Source organism: Uloborus diversus, chromosome 7 (assembly GCF_026930045.1).
Source record: "Uloborus diversus isolate 005 chromosome 7, Udiv.v.3.1, whole genome shotgun sequence".
NCBI classification, from domain to species: domain Eukaryota; kingdom Metazoa; phylum Arthropoda; class Arachnida; order Araneae; family Uloboridae; genus Uloborus; species Uloborus diversus.
The window spans coordinates 67,789,100-67,806,026 of record NC_072737.1 but is presented as its reverse complement, the minus strand read 5'-3'; the positions used below and the strand labels follow the sequence as shown (position 1 = coordinate 67,806,026).

General features: G+C 32.2%; 1 protein-coding gene across 1 annotated transcript in view; it reads right to left on the bottom strand.

The window, feature by feature from the left end:
* Positions 1-2,137: 2,137 nt before the first annotated feature.
* Positions 2,138-16,927, bottom strand: part of LOC129226722 (transmembrane protein 94-like) — an 89,900-nt gene continuing 75,110 nt past the window's right edge. Inside the window, exons 24-29 of the mRNA XM_054861351.1 lie at positions 16,390-16,635; positions 13,299-13,447; positions 13,085-13,179; positions 11,086-11,179; positions 2,979-3,149; positions 2,138-2,210 (exon numbers count right to left, since the gene is read on the bottom strand). Coding sequence (XP_054717326.1) covers positions 2,138-2,210; positions 2,979-3,149; positions 11,086-11,179; positions 13,085-13,179; positions 13,299-13,447; positions 16,390-16,635 — 828 coding nt within the window. The remainder of the gene's footprint in view (positions 2,211-2,978; positions 3,150-11,085; positions 11,180-13,084; positions 13,180-13,298; positions 13,448-16,389; positions 16,636-16,927) is intronic.

Here is a 16,927-nt window from a genome sequence, read left to right as displayed (position 1 = left end):
ATACTAAGCATTATGAACTTGGAAAACGCTTTTCGACAAATCTACTAATAAAAACATTTTCCCCTGCAAACATTCTCAAAGTACACCATAGTATGTGTGAATCTGGAATTTGAGAGGCAGACATCAAAGGGTATAGAGGTTATGAGTGTTTGTCTGTAGAAAAACATAATTGCAAACACGGCATAGGAACAGTTAAGGTGTCAATCATTCACTTTTCTCCAGTTCTTGACAATATAATTCAAGAAAATTATCAGATTTGCTTTTTAAAAGGTTGGACACCTGAAATGATGATATCTCCACATGGCTTCTATTTTGACTCTATCATCAATGACTAATGCTTCAAGTGAGATGAATTAGCTTTTTTTTTTCAAAACTGTAAGTCAGTGTGATACTATATTTTCTAATTCGCACATTAACTGTGAATCCAAAAACATTGTCATTGTTTACCCTAAGAGTTGATTTGAAATAGAATATCTTGTGTCAAATTGAAACTAAGCCTCTTTTTGTTTTCCTTCTGCATGTTTTTAACCCCTAACACACAAAGGCAGGTGGTTATAAGTTTGACGTGTCTGTGTATCTCTCTGTGGCACTCTAGCACCTAAACGGAAGGACCGATTTTGAAAAGCTTCCTTTTGTTCGAAAGGGGAGTTGATAGAGAGTGTTCTTAGATAGGTTGCATCTTTGGATGACATTAATTAACGAAGATATTAATTAAAAAACTCTAAAAGGTTTTTCTTGATTTTTGCAGTGAAAACATATTTAAAAATTTATAAATTTAGTAAAAATATAGAGAGTAATTTTTTCTGTGTCTGATAGATTTAGTTTAGAACTTTCATGTTACATAGAATTTGAATTATAACTTTTTTAAAAGTAGATTTTAAATAAGGCTAAGCCTTTGTTCACGTGATTGGTAACCGAATTCATTGTTGGCTGACAAGGAAATGAAACGCTATGATTGAAAATTTTTATCTGCTGCCAGTTTCTATTTGTCAACAAATAAAATACTTGTAATTGATTTTTAATAGTACATGGGCTTTTAAAGGGATTTTCAATTTTCAATCTGGATTCTACATTTGCAACCCAGTCGGAGTTTTTAAAAATTTTTAATTTTAGTAAACATTTAGATTTTATTTATATCAACAATGTTTTAGTATTTGAGACTTTATGTGAGCTTGTCTGAAAAGACATTCCTGCCAACTTCTCCTTCCAAAAACACATTTTCAATAAATAAATAAATAAATAACATAAATGGTAAAAATTTAGAAGATTTTATGTGATCTAGCAATAATGAAAATAAACAGATGGTGTTGATATTCAATAACCAAAATGAACTATATTCGCTTTAGAAACCACTTGAATTACATTATATGGTCATTCTAAATTCGTAGGGAAAATGCAGATGATTTTTTTCTAAGCGGGAAGGCAGAAAATAGGGTCAAAGTGTGAAAAGCTTCAGAAAAATGAGGCAAGGTCAGCAGCTATGGAAAGTGCTCCAATCCATAGAAATTGCTTGTAAGTGAAAACATATGTTTTCTTAGAATGCACTGCTAACTGTAAACACTCATTACTTCTATATACTTTTATGTTTCCCCTAAGATTTCCCATTTATACTATTCAGAAGAGGTATTTTCAAAACATATCTGCAGCTCAGAGTCAAACGAACGAAAACCCAAAAAGTGGCAATTTTCGGGTTATTACTGCTTTGAACCATTACAACACAATTCTTTAAAAAAAAATTATTTCATATTATTTGTCAATGTCAGTGTTACAAGGGCACCAGTCCAAACATTCGTATGCTCCGACAAACATTTTCCTGCTCTCCTGAAAAGTACTGATAATGTGATTTATGTTAGTCTAGCTTTGAGGTACAGATATATACCATGTACAGATAGATCCCTGATTGCTGAGTGAAATAGCTTAATCGTAGGAGAAGGAAATAAGAATTTTCACCTATGATCTACTCTGAGAAAATGACACTTAATTAATTATATTTGACATTAATATAACAACTACAGTTTAAAAAGTTTTTTAAAAACACATTTAAAAAAAAAAAGAATTTTAAAAGAGTCTTGATTAACTAAACTTTTATCTTGGCTGAAAATAATATATTTTTATAACTTGCAAGTTTTCTCCTTTCTCAAAACGGGGAATTCATACCCAGCTTTGTGCAGAACTCCAGCCGTGCCCTTTTTTGTTGGCGGACGTTAACTCTAAAAATTGAAAAAGAAAATTTCTTTAAACTTCAAACATCTCAAATTTAAATTCAATATATTTTTGCTTTCACTTTCACACTGCTCACAAAATTTTCCTTAATCAACATGTCTCAGCTCCAAACATAAATTTGAAACTTAAACATGCATAAATAGTGAACTGATGTTTTCTGTGCTGGTCGAATGAGTTTAAAAATCCAATGTTCTTAAGGGTTACGTAAAATGAAAAGTTCACTCACTTTCTGCCAAACAACATTGGATGTGTCAATATCAAACATACCCCCCTTATTTATTTATTTTTTTATTATACTGCTATGCTAAGCACAAAAGTTGTATCTGCAGCCGAATTCAAAATGAGAACTTGCTTAAAAAAGTTTTGGGTCTGCATGTATTTGATTCAGATGCAACATTTTCAGATTTTTTTAAAAAAGTATTTCCCGTTTGACAAACGACCATAAAACATTGTATTTAGGTGAAATATGGGACAAAGAACCGACTTTTGTGCTTAGCATGGCAGTTTTGTCACACACAACTTTCTTTTTTCATTTAGATAGAAGAAGAGCTGCACTGAATGAATTGTTCAACTCTTACTTTTGTTATCAAGCTTCAGAACTAATGCAAAGTAACATTTAAAAAGTGGGCAAATTTGCCCATTTTATGGCTAAGTCACCCCGGTTGATTGTAAATATATATGAAAAAGCATGGAAAAATGTTTTATAATTAAAATAAATTGATCAATTAAGACATAATTTGTCATTTATTACTTACTTGATCTCATGACGTTTAACTAGTTCATTCAAAGGAACAACAAAAAATGGCCATAACCCAAATAATAGCCATACATAATATGGTATTTCATTTAATTTCTGTAGAGGCTCTTCTCTATTGTCAACATGAATGCAGACATCAGTAATACTAAATATTATCTGTAAGCAAATTCTGAAAAATAAAAAATAAATTATTATAATGTTTTAGTAAATTTGAAATTATTCAAAGAGACAAAAGTGATGAATTGTTGCAATTCATAGAAGAGCCAAATGTGCAAGAGCCTATGAACTTTGAATTTGTTTTTGACTACAACCTAAATAATTCTAATTTTTCTCCTTTTATCTTTAAAGACAAAACTGATTAGATTTCTTAATACACATCTCAGGGAATTTTTTTTGAATTCAAATACAAAAGTGATGAAAAGCAACAGGCCTGGGACCTTTAGTTCAAGACACTCTGAACCAAAATTTTTGCGAGAGACAAAATTTTCAATTTACCGAATGAAACTAAATTTTATTGAATGATAAAATACAAACATCTACATCTATTCAAATGAGAAGATGCATTAGGCATTTATAATAATGCAAAACACTCTTCAAGTACCCCAAATTGTCAGAAATACCTTTGCGAGGTTACAGTAACAAGGCAACAGGCTCCGAGTTCAGTTAGGTTGGTCCCAGTCAATTTATTGATCTTCCAAATCTTTTTGCACGGAAAATGTTTTCATCACAAACAAATGACATAGAAACTGAAATGAAAATTTTAGGTGGGGGAAAACCTATACTTCATGTACTTTAAATTTTATTATTAATCTGGTGGAGGATAAAGGATTGTCTGCAAGGGATGAATATAATGTTGCAAATAAATAAAAAAATAAAAGCAAGAAAAATTGGCAGGTGTGGGAAAATTTAGGTGGGAGAAAACTATGCTGAATGAATTTATTACATGTAAAAATAGTGTCAAACTCTCGTTATTATTAAATGAATGAATTACCAATGTTTTGGTACACAAAAATTGCAAATTACAGCAGACACATGTTTTGGTGTTACAAGGAACGCCTTTTTCAATGTAAAGAAGTGTGATCTTTTAGATGAAAAGTCACCCGAGGAAAATCTGCAGTAATTTCCAATTTTTGTGCATCAAAACGTTGGTAATTCATTCATTTAATTTTCAAGCACAAAGGTATTTATTTGTTACCTCCTCATGAGCCCATTTGATTCAAAATTTACAATTTATGGTGGTAAAGGTATGAAAAACACATTTAAATTTTTTTCTCAGAAATAATGCAAAGCGATAAATGAGGTTGCAGGGAAAATTCAAAATGAAACTTAACTTTTAAAGAAAAAGTAAAAACGGAAACAGGTTTTGAAAAAAGACTTTTAGGGACTTGAAACTAAAAATGGGACCAGTTGGGGGTCTTGAATTGGGGAATCTTGGGGCCGAACCCCTCCCCCCTCCAAAAAAAACTAAATGTCAATCAAGTGTTCCCAAAAGTTGATTGGACAAATAGTGTGTCAGTACCCCCTCCCCTTCCTCCTCCCGCGCCTTGGTTCAATACTCCTTTGGCATTTGATGTCCATAAATTATAGAATTCTAGTTTTTTGAGGTGTACATTGTTTCACTGTTTTAATTTTCATGCAAAAATCTTTTAGACACAATTTTGATGACTTTTTTTCAATAACAATATGAATGATTTGTTTGTCCAAAACAATTAAAAAACACAAACAAATAAAAAAAAATAACTTGCAAATAATATTGTATCTGCATACTTAATTTTCCAAGCTTGTTTTGTGAGACCTCCATTTAAATGGCCCACCAACCGCTAATGAAAATGGATACTATTTTTAAATTTTGATTTCATAATTTGGAATAAATTAATTTAGGTCTCAAAGACCTTGTTTATCTTACGATGTTTGCAGAGTGAAACTTCATTAAAAAAAATAATAGTAGCTTAAGTTTTTTAAACATTTTAATTTACTTTATTAAAGTGTCAAGAATGTGTTAACTCAAGATTGATTTTTTAGTGCATTTTCCAATTTTGGTCACATCTATCTCATTTTAACACAAGAAAATAAGAAATAAATCAGAAATGTTTATTTTGATAATGATTAGTTGCCATTAATTGTAGTAGCTTTTAATCATGGAATCCTACTTTTTACATAAACTAAGAAGTAGAATAATTTTTATGTTTTTGGTTCATCTTTGTTTGGTTTTTGCCAATCACATTAATTTATATCTTTGCAACTAAGCTTAATTTATGTTAAATAAGCGGTACCCGCACGACTTTGTTCGTAGTAGAAAATTAAAAGATCATTTGGTTCCCCTGTGTATTTACAAATTATGGATGATGAATTTCTCCCTAATATGCTATGTTAATTTGCTTGTGCACATTATGGTAATTTGCTCGTGCAGGTTATGGTAATTTGCTTGTCCATGTTATGGTAATTTACTCATCCATGTCATGGTAATTCGCTCGGTGCAAAGGAATTAAATCCACCAATGGCGATAAAAATAAAATCACAGAAAAAGAACAAAGTCAAATTTCTGAAAAATTGCATTAAAAAGCACACCCCCATGCTACAAACTAATTTTGGGCCAAATTTCATGAAAATCGGCAGAACAGTCTAGGCGCTATGTGCGTAACAGAGATCCAGAAAAGACTTTCAGCTATATTATTTATTGATAATCGCCGATAGAGGGCGCAAGTGTTGCTGGGGTGATATTTTGCTGCTCCTGAGATAAGTGATTTTTTACTGTAATTGTTTATTTTACTGCTTTAATTTCAGTATTTTTATTGTATTTTATCATATAATTAAGTATTTTTGTGCTTTTAAGTCTCATTTTTGATTTACTTGCTTTCTTAAAGTGTTTTTCTATTCTTTGTAGCTAATCCTAAAATGTGCTGATTTCTTGTTGTTGAGCCTGAGTGCTCTGTTAAGTGTAACTTGTTTATTTTAATTTACTGCTTGTCTTAGGATTTTGTAATTTTTGTACCTTTTACTTCCAATGCTTTCTAATTCTAATAATTAGTTTTATTTCTTCAATTTTGCATTTTTGTATTGATTTTTAAGTGTATCATTTTGAGCTAGAATGGGGGTTATATGCATAATGAAGGAGGTTAAAAGTGGTAAAGGGGACAAGTGGATTTCTTGTGACCTATGTCAGATGTTCTGCTTGTTTAAGGGGAAGGATGAGTCTGAGAAGGATTTCATTTGCACTAACTATGTTGAACTCTCAGAAATCAGAGTTAGGATGCTTACTTTGGAGGGTGAGTTAGCATTAGGCTGCAGGAGTGTAGATAGGGTAAACACTCCAGAGGGAAAGGGGGAAGTTAGTAAAAAGGAGGTGGGCATCAGCTGTGTGTTAGATAGCGGGAATATTCCAGAGGTAAAGGAGGAAGTTAGTAAAAAGGAGGTGGGCATTAGCTGTGTGTTAGATAGTGGGAATATTCCAGAGGTAAAGGGGAAAGTTATTGCTGAGGCAACAGACTGGGAAACAAAGAGGATAATTTTGGGAGATTCAATGGTGCGTGAGGTGGGAAACTCAATAGGCAGAGTTAGACGTAAGGTGGCTAGATATTGCTTGTCAAGGGCTCAGGTGAGAGATGTAAATAGGGTTGCTGAAAAGAAGGGGGTATTTAATAAAGAGGATGTCGTTACTTTGTGGGTGGGAACTAACAATGTAGGCCATAGTAACAACAATGAGTTTACTAAGGAATGGGATTCCCTGTTGGACAAAGCAACCAACTGTTCGGCAAATGTCCAAGTGGTTGGTTTGCTTGACAAATATGGAGTGCATAGGAGTTGTTTAAACCAAAGGGCTAGGTGTATGAACCTGGTACTCAAGGAAATTTGCGTTAAGCGTAGTATCAGGTTTATTGATGTGTGGAGTAAATGTAAACACGATTGGATTGCTAGGGATGGCCTGCATCTGAGCTCTACGGGGGTCAAAATGGTTAGTGGTTTGGTTTTAGGGGATTCAGAATCAAAAAACTAAGTTGGAATGGGGGGCATGCTTTAAGGTGCAGAATTCTAATGGGTACTAACTATTGGGATTTTAGTAGAAACGGAAATAGGGTGGCTAGTAAGAGAAAAGATTTTAACAGTTGGGATTCAAATAATCGCGCAGCATTAAATAAAGGTAAGATGGGCTTACTTAAGGTTTTTTATACAAATGCTCGTAGTATTAGGAACAAGATGGAAGAATTGAAAAGCATAACAATAGACGAGAGGTTGGATATTATTGGAGTTACTGAGACATGGGCTACCGAAAGTGATGATGATTTATTATCTATTGCTGGGTATAATTTGTTTAGACAAGACAGAGTAGGTAAAAGAGGTGGTGGGGTTTTATTTTATGTCAGAGACACTTTAACTTGCAATGAATTGGTAATTAATGATAAGCCTAGTGAGATTGATATGATTTGGCTGGAGTTTATGAGCAATAAGGGCAAAAAACTACGTTTAGGGACCATTTATAGGCCACCCAACTTAAGCCAGGGTCAAGATGAACAGATGTTTAGTATTATTAGTGAAATTTCTAGCAAGGGGTCAGTCATCATAATGGGAGATTTTAATTTTCCAGGAATTGATTAGAATAATTTTTACCATAGTAATAGCAGAGAAGAGGAATTTTTGAAAGGGTACTCGACAGGACGTGATTTTGGATCTAGTTTTCTGCGACATGGAAGGTTCTGTTCAGGGGTTGTGTGTAGGGGAACACATTGGAGATAGTGACCACAACAGTATTAGGTTTGGGATTAAATTTGATATGCACAAAGTAGAGAATTTTAGGTTTGTGCCCAATTTCAGAAATACTGACTTTGTGGCACTTAGGCAGAGTTTGAAAGCAGTTTTTTCTTCTGGATTGGACAATAGCGATGTAAATCTTCTGTGGGCAGAGTTTAAGGAAAATCTAGCGAAAACGGTTGGGGATCATGTTTCCTTTAGGAGAAAGGGTGTCAACACTAAAATTTGGCCAATGTGGTTCTCCAGGGAAACTAAAGACGCTCTAAATTACAAGCAAGCCACTTTTCATAGATTTAGAGAAACTGGTCACAGTGCAGATAGGCTCCAATATTGTAAGGCAAAGGCGTAAATTTAAGTACTTAGTACGGATTCAGAAAAGAGAGTTGGAGCAAAGACTGGCAGATAATATAAACAGAAATCCCAAGAGGTTTTTTGCATACGCTAACTCGGGGAAAGTTTGAAATAGTCATATTGGGCCGCTGGTTGATGAGTACGGAGTTTTAATTCAGGACGATAGTGATATTGCTAATGTTCTTAACTTTTTTCGAGTGTTTTTAACGATAACTATATCTCAACAGTTGACACCAACAAGACACAAGCTATAGTACAGCTTGAGGACTTTGTATTTTCCAGGGATGACGTTTTACTTCATTTGAAAAAAATTAAAGAGACTAAGGCTCCGGGACCTGATAATATTTATCCAAAAATTTTAGTTGAATGTGCGATGGAATTAGCAGATATAATCGTAAATATTTTCAATGCTTCTTATAACTCGGGGACAGTGACAGAGGACTGGAAGCTGGCTAACATTACACTGCTCTTCAAGAAAGGGTCTAAAGGGAGTGCGGGCAATTATAAACCAGTGAGTCTAACTTCAGTGGTTTGCAAAATTTTTGAAACATTGATAAAAATTAAGATAGTAAATTTTCTAGAGACTAATAATCTACTGACTAGTTTTCAGTACGGTTTCAGGAAAGGTAAATCTTGTGCAACTAATTTATTACATTTCTATGACAAAGTTAAAATGGCTTTGGACAATAAGAAGCCTGTAGATGTTGTTCACATTGATTTTCAAAAAGCTTTCGATAAGGTACCGCATGTTGCTCTACTAAGCTAATTAGCTGATATAGGAATAGGAGGGAAAATTTTCATTTGAGTAAAAAACTGGCTGACCGGAAGGAAACAAAGGGTAGTTGTAAGGGGAAATTATTCTAATTGGAGTGAGGTTTTAAGCAGGGTTCCTCAAGGATCAGTGTTAGGGCCTGTTTTGTTCATTGTTTTTATGAACGATATTCACAAAAATATTTCTGGGAACATGAATTGTTTTGCTGATGATGTCAAAGTTATGGGGACTGTAGATAATGAAGAACAAGCAAAACAGCTGCAAGAAGATCTAGATCATATTACGGAGTGGACTGATAAATGTGGTATGGCTGTTAATGTTATGAAATGTCAAGTGCTACATTTAGGGCATGGAAATAAGTGTACAAGTTATTATTTGCAAGGTTCAGTCATTAGTCAGGCAGACAAAGTTACTGATCTGGGGGTCTTAATAAGTCAGGATTTAAAGTTTAGCCAACAGTGCAGCATTGCTAGTAACAAGGCCAATAAGATGCTTGGGTTTATCAATAGATCTATTTCAAACAAATCTAAAGAAGTTCGTCTGCCTTTATATAGAAGCTTGGTAAGACCTCATTTGGAGTATGCTGTTCAGTTTTGGGTCTCCTTATCTTAAGAAAGACATTAATGTATTGGAAAGGGTTCAAAGGCGAGCTACAAGGCTAATAAATGGACTTTCTCACTTAGACTATGATTCCAGGCTTAGAAGGTTAAAAATGTACAGTCTTGAGCAAAGAAGAGACCGAGGGGACATGATTCAGTAGTTTAAATTTATTAAAATGAAAGATGTTACGGGGCTGAAGTTTGGCACTGAAAACAGGACAAGGGGTTATTGTTTTAAGCTATTTAAATCTCAGGCTAACATGGATGTTAGGAAAAATTATTATTTTAGCAGGGTAGTGGAACCTTGGAACAGTTTACCGGAAGAGGTGGTAATGAGCAAGGGAGTAGATAGTTTTAAGAGGGCCATTGATCTTTACTGGGGATTGTAAATTGACTAGGACCAGTCTAGCTGGGCCCAGAGCCTGTTGCTGGTCGTCACTTTTGTATTTGTATTATTAGTCAAGAAGAGATAGTAATATGTTGTCCATAGATTGTAATTCACCATGCTTCCTTTGGAAGTTTTATAATTTTTGCTAAATTATAATATTAACTACCAAAAGTCAGCTCATGTCATGACCAGTTGCACAATGCAGCACACACACACGCATGAATAGTACTGCTACTACAATCACACACATATACACATAATTATGCATTTAAAAAAAAGAAAGCTCAACTATAGTACAACATTGTAATAAATATAAGCCAAATGATTTGAAAATTAATAAAACCTATTAGTATTTTAGTACAGTGGAACCCCGATTTCACGTTGTCTGTTTCATACATTATCCCACTTCTGACGTCAATTTCTGCTGGTCCCTGAAAAGGCTATACTGATAATATTAAAATATTCTGGATTTTACGGAACACTTTTTCAGAACGTCCCCTTAATACGTTTTCCTACAAACAGATCAAAATAATTTTTCCTCTACAAGACTCACACAATTCTTATTTAGACTTTGATTTTTTCAAGATAAATTTGTTTTATAGTTATTTGAAACTGCTCTTTTTTTTTTTTTTTTTTTGTTCTGTCTATTTGTCTTTTGTTTGCGAGAGGGGTTTTCTCATATTATTCAATCTTCTTCTATGACGATTGAGGAATAGAGCTACTGACACTCTTTTTGAAAAATTCTAGAAGTTGGTGATGCATGTATCGTCCCATCACATAATGAATTTCTTCAACATCAGATTTACTACCCGCTTTTGATGATGAAGATGAAGAAGAAAAATAATCTAGGGTGTGCCCACAGTTGATCAAATCGATTCTAAGCATAGATATCCTAAAATTATTTCTATTTCTAAATGCCAACAAAGGAGCAAATTTGCAAAAAAATGTTAGTAGAGATTGGGCCATAAATGAAATTGCATCTAAAAACAAAAGACAAATAAAAAGGTTACACATTTTCCCGACTACTTCATTGGATAAGAGTTAATTTTTAAACAATGTGCTTCGAAATTGAACGCGACCCTGACTCTACGTTTCCCCACTGGGAACATTTTTTATCACTGATCCAATAGAAAATGTAAAATTGGGTTTCCACTGCAGTATGTTCTTTTTTAATGATTTCAGTACAGGTTTTTTTTCTGTTCAAAAAAAGCAAATGAATTGTTAATGACAGGAAAAAGCAAACACTTACACAAAAATGGACGTGATGAACCAAAATTTATTAGCAAATACATTGCTTTTCCATAATAATTGTGACCGATGAACAAAACTCATGGATACCAAAACTAGCAACAAAAAACAAAAACATTAATAAAATACTTTACAGAAAAAGATATACTTAGGTATCTTACATTTCATATGAGATACCAAGAACATGTTTTATAAAAAAGACATATTTTACAAAAACAAAGGTTTTTTAAATAAAATATTAGTTAACTAAAGGAATACCTAGTCATGTGAACAAAACCTCATTTTATACAGAGATTTTAATTAACAGGAATATTTCACAGGAGTGCTTGTACGATCAATAGGAAATGAGGCAGGGAGAAGCAAAGGGATGTATAGTAAATGGATTTATAAATTCTTGAGTAAAACATGTTTAAAGTTCAGATCCTAGGTAGGCTTTCAGATAATGCTTTTTCTAAACCATGCTGTATACTAGCACTTACCAGGGCAACTAGTTCTATCTCCTACCCCAAAACAGAATAGAGGTCTCCCAACTATTTGTACTGGTTATATTTAAATATTTAATTTCCTACTTACATCCCTTTGCTTCTCACTGCCTCATATTGTCAACTTGTATTAGTATTATGTATAGTTGGGGCAAACCTAACATGGCAGCATCATAAGGCTGTGATTAAGATCTGTGTAGTTTCAGTGCTGTCAGGTTAGGTTTGCCCTATCTAATCTATAGACAATTTACATCAAATTGAATCTTTTGAATGCTAGTTTTCATTTCAAATGATGAATATGCACAGGTGTTAGAAAAAGCATGAGCACATATTAAATATGAGAAACACACTTAACATGCAGACATTCTTCAAAATTGTTCAATTTTCAAAAAATTGAATTTGGATTTCATATTAGAACTAGGGCTCGAAATTAGGATAGAAAATTTAGGCATCATTGGCACAAACAAATTTTTTCTTAGTTTAAGTCTATAATTTAAAATAATTTTGTCGTGCCATGCTCTGTTGCAAAAGAGGTCCTTCTTATTATTCCATTAATGAGGACAAACCCTCAAAATCAAGTGAGAGTCTCTATGAGCAATTTGCAACAGTTTTCAGTTGAAAGTCATTTTGTGAAAACATCTCTTTTTAGGAAAAGCTAGGGGACGTCGGGGAAGAGAATTTTGCAAATGGCTAAGGATTGGTTTCAGTGTTTGGAGCTTGAAAAAGAAAGGAAATCAATTTAATAAAGGGAGTTTGCACCTAACCAAAATATGCAAAAATAGTGAAAAGTGGTGACTGATCTTAAATTGTAATCGTCAAAAAAAAAAAAAAAGATAAAAATTTAGCTCTTAAAAATGATGACTGGATTTGAAATCATATTTTTCAAGCATCACTTTTACTAGCAAATAATGACAAATGATCGGTTATTTGGTACCCGAATAAGAACTGTGCAAAGGAGAAAATTGTAAACCTTCAAACATAAAAAATATTCATCTTCATCAGAAGTTAGTAAAGGAAAAAGTAATGAAAAACTCTGCAATCTAAAGAAACAGCAAAAAACTGAACAGAAGCTATTTTTGAAACAAAGTAAGTTTGAAAAACAAGAAAAAATCATATCTATCATTTTGTTTGAAAATTACAGATGCTAAATATTTAAACTATAAAACTGATTTTTTAAACTTTGCTTTTAAGTTCTAATTAATTAATTCAGTTCTTCCATATAAATTTTTGCTGTAAAAACACTGAAGAAAAATCCATGCACAAGTGAAAATGAATCAAAGTCAATTTATCACAGCTTATATAGGATTTATACTAAGTATTCACTGTTAAACTAAACTGTAAACAAGCAAATATGAATTTCATTGAATTACAACCAGGGGTGATTTGGTGCCAGATCTCACTGAAACCTAATTACAGTACTGAAAAGCTTAGGAATTCACCCATGATTATAACTCTAGATAAATAACATAAAATTTAACAATGCTCTAGAATTGTTTATTACAAAAATTCTGAGCTTACCAAAGCATAGAATAAGAAACAAAGACAATATGTTTTGACTAACTGTTAATGCTGCTACCCATGATTCTGAAGAATTTATCCTTTTATTGGACTTACTAAAAATCAAACAAATTCATATTATTAATTTTTGGAAGGTTAAAAAGCCATTCAAAATGCTCACAGAATAGATAAAGAAATAGTTGTCATTTATTTTCAAGAACAAAAGCTTTCTCACCTCAGATCAAGAAATATCCAACATACATGGTTGCCGTTAGCCAAGTAAAGATTACAAAAACTGGACATGATGCAAGCAAAACTAAACACTGCAATCAGCACAGAAGGACAAAATTTGGTACAGAAGCAGGCAATGAAGAAAAAAAATGCCTAAAATTCAATTCAATATACAAATATTAGAACTAGCATTTACAGATATTTTTATTTCAAATTCAAAAGCACTGAAGAATTAAATTCTAAGATTCAAAAGAGAATTATCGTTTCAGATGGCAGTAGGAATGTGCCAATTAATACAGCAGAAACTAAATAGAATGTGTAAGAGGAAAAAAATAATATTCTAGTAGTGAGATCTTTAGAGATAGCAGAAAAACCTCTAAAATACTTACACACTTTACGTAGGCCTTGAAACAGGGTTCATACTCATTTTTAAAAGTGAAAATTAAGGAATTTTTAAGAACTCTAAAAAAAATTTATGGACTCATTGGAAATAATTAGATAACTTTAGGTACACCATTTCAAAGGTTTCCAGTTGGGTAAAGTACTTGACACATATTATGTATACACATACACAAGTGCATAACATTGTCTCTAAAATGCAGGGAGAGGAGCAATTGACTGTGATGCCCCATTATCAGTGAATAAAATTTTTAAATTTCATATATCAAAGGGATGAGAGTGATCAGAGAGCAAAAAGAAAAAAAAAAAAAAAAAAAAAAGAAAGAAAGAAAAAGAAAATCAAAAGCCAAAAAAAAAAAAAAAATCTTAAAATCATGCAGAAAAAGGATGCGATCAAAATAGCCCCTGGAGTACATGACATTCCAAAGTTCAACAAAAAAGTTCCAAATGTTAATTTACCAGTTTCAAAGATAATAGAATATTTTTTTCCCCTAATAACTAGGTTTGAAACAATTGGGTAGTAATAGTAATTAATGCATGGCACATATTGTTCTAGTATTTCTCAAATTTCAGTTACAAAAAAAGTTCAAGAAAATGAGAATAACTAGAAAATCAGTTGTATATTAAACATTATTTTTTTAGTTCTTTTAGAATACATTATTGGAGTGAAGGGCATATTGAAGGAAAAGAACTAAAATCTCTTTTCTTCAAAATATTAAAACTATGGTTTTGTTATTATTGCTTTTTATTTGCTACTAACCTATCATTTTGTACAAATTTCCTGCATCGCACAATTTCTTGCAAGTTTGTTTATTTCTATATGAATTTAAATTTTGAAGGTGAAGCAACAATTTATAACCCTCGAGTCCTTGAATAAAGGTTTGAGGGAGCCAGGGTTCAATATTGGCAACATCACTCAATATCAATTTTTCATAATTTTTAGAGAAAAATATTTTTTTAATTAAAAACATTTGAATTTAAGGTATTGAAGATGAGAAAGTAAAATTTAAAACTAGATTTTTTTGCAAAGAAAAAATTTACAACAGAGTGAAAAATCTAAGTTTTCCTTATTTGGTAGAGCATACTTTTCACAACAAGAATTTAAAATACGTAAATAAATATATATACAAATAACTGGTTGTCCATTTTCCTTGGATTGTAACTCAAAATTTGGTTTGAAAAACTTCATAATACTATTTCAGGATCAAAAGAACAACTTGAAGTTGCTTCATTTAATCATGAAATTCCAAAAAAATCTATTGACTGTAAAGCCTAAACCATTAGATGCATTATAAATATTTTGAACTCTTTCTTAAATACCTAAAAAAAGTAACCATGACAAGTTTCAATACAATCCGAGACTGATGTAGGGGCACATTTTTTCCCCCTTTGACTTTTGCATTTTTTCTAAAACAAATTTAAGGAATAAAAATATTATTGAAATAATTAATAAATAAGCAGATAGATAGTAGCATACGGTAAAAAAAACCTCCCAACAATAAAAATGATTGAAATATTTGCAGGATGCAAAAAGATTAAAATCTCAAACAAGGAATGCAATTTTTTGGCAAAACAAGTGTTTGACCTAGGTGTCATGTTTCCCAAACATGTGCTTTCGGCAGATATCGTGGAGGATGAAGACTTTAGGGATGGAAAGAAAAATAAGAAAATGAGAACCAAATGATATAATTTTTTAAAAACTAAGGAAATTTTCAGAAAATTCAAGACTTTTTAAGGATTTTTTAGGGCCTTAGTTTTGTTTGATGAAATTAAGGGTTTTTTTAAGGAAGTGTGAACTTCGTGAAAGAGTTAATGTTGAAAAACCACTGTGTACAGTGGGCACTACAAATTCGCCAATGTCTAAAATCCACTTTGATACCCCCCCCCCTTTTTTTCGCCCTGCGAATCTATTTTCCATTCTTATTTTATTTTGGTCAATAATAATCTAAATCGCATTTGTCCAAACAATTGTTTTTATGCATAATTCATAATTAGCGGATAATACGCTCTATTATTATGCATTGTACATATGCTGGGCAATGTGATTAAGAGAAAACATATTTATTCAAAAAAAAAAAACGTGTATTAAAGATCAATATGCTTTTATTGTGTATTACTGAATAAACAATAAGAAATATTGTAAACCGAAAGCAGATGCTAAAAGATTGCTGCAGTTACAACGAAACACTAATATTTTGCGTGACACAAAGAAACACAAAAATAAGCCAAAAATGCAAACAATTCAGCATGTAAAAGTCAAATGTGGATGATTTTGGACATTTCAATTGAAAACAAAAGACTTAACTATTGAAAATAAACACAAAGTGCTGTCAAACTGATGCCATTGATTGTCCCCCCCCCCCTTATGGTGGTGGTGGTTATCCAAGAGCAATTATTACTTATGGATTTAAAAGTTTTTTTTAAGTAACAATAGAAAGAATTAGCTATCATAAGTTTTTAAAAATATAAACTATTCAATTGTCCTAGGAAGTAATTCATGAATATTTCAAAGTTTTTATTGTTGTTTTACTCCCTCAATTTTAGTATATTGCTTGAAGTTGGTTTCTTTATGTTCTAAAATCCTAAAATCTGCACAACCACTTCTCCAAGTTGTGCAGATTTTCGACAGTCCAATGTATTACACACATTTCTGAGGACGAGGAAAACCAATGGCAGTCAACTTGTAAAAGTCTTACCTGTTTATTAGCAACTTTTAAATTTTTTCCAGTGGCCAGCATCATCACTTTAGAATCAACAGGATTTCCCAACAAAGACAAACTGAGCAAAGGTATCTCTAAACAAATCATCCACAATAAATGAGCTAGAGGTAAGACTAAAGGCAGGAAAAACATAGCTGCAATGACTTGGAGTAGACTAATGCTTAGACAGCAACACAACATGAACTGAAGGCCATTTCGAACAGAACACATAAAATGCCTTGCCTATAAAAGATAAAACTAATTTCAAAATAACTTATAACCTTATATACAGTGAAACTTCTCTGGAACAACCACTCGTCGTTAATGAAAAAAGTTATCATTAATGGAGGTTGCTCGCTCTTAAGAAGTCGTTTTTGAACAGGCAAAAAACAATAGCAGTCATAAAAATCATTTAGATTCTGATTAGAGTATATTAAGATCATTGTGATAAAAATACATATAAATGAAGAAATTAAAAAAAAAAAAAAAAATCAAATTTTTAATACAAAACATACTTCTAACATTATTTCTCCAA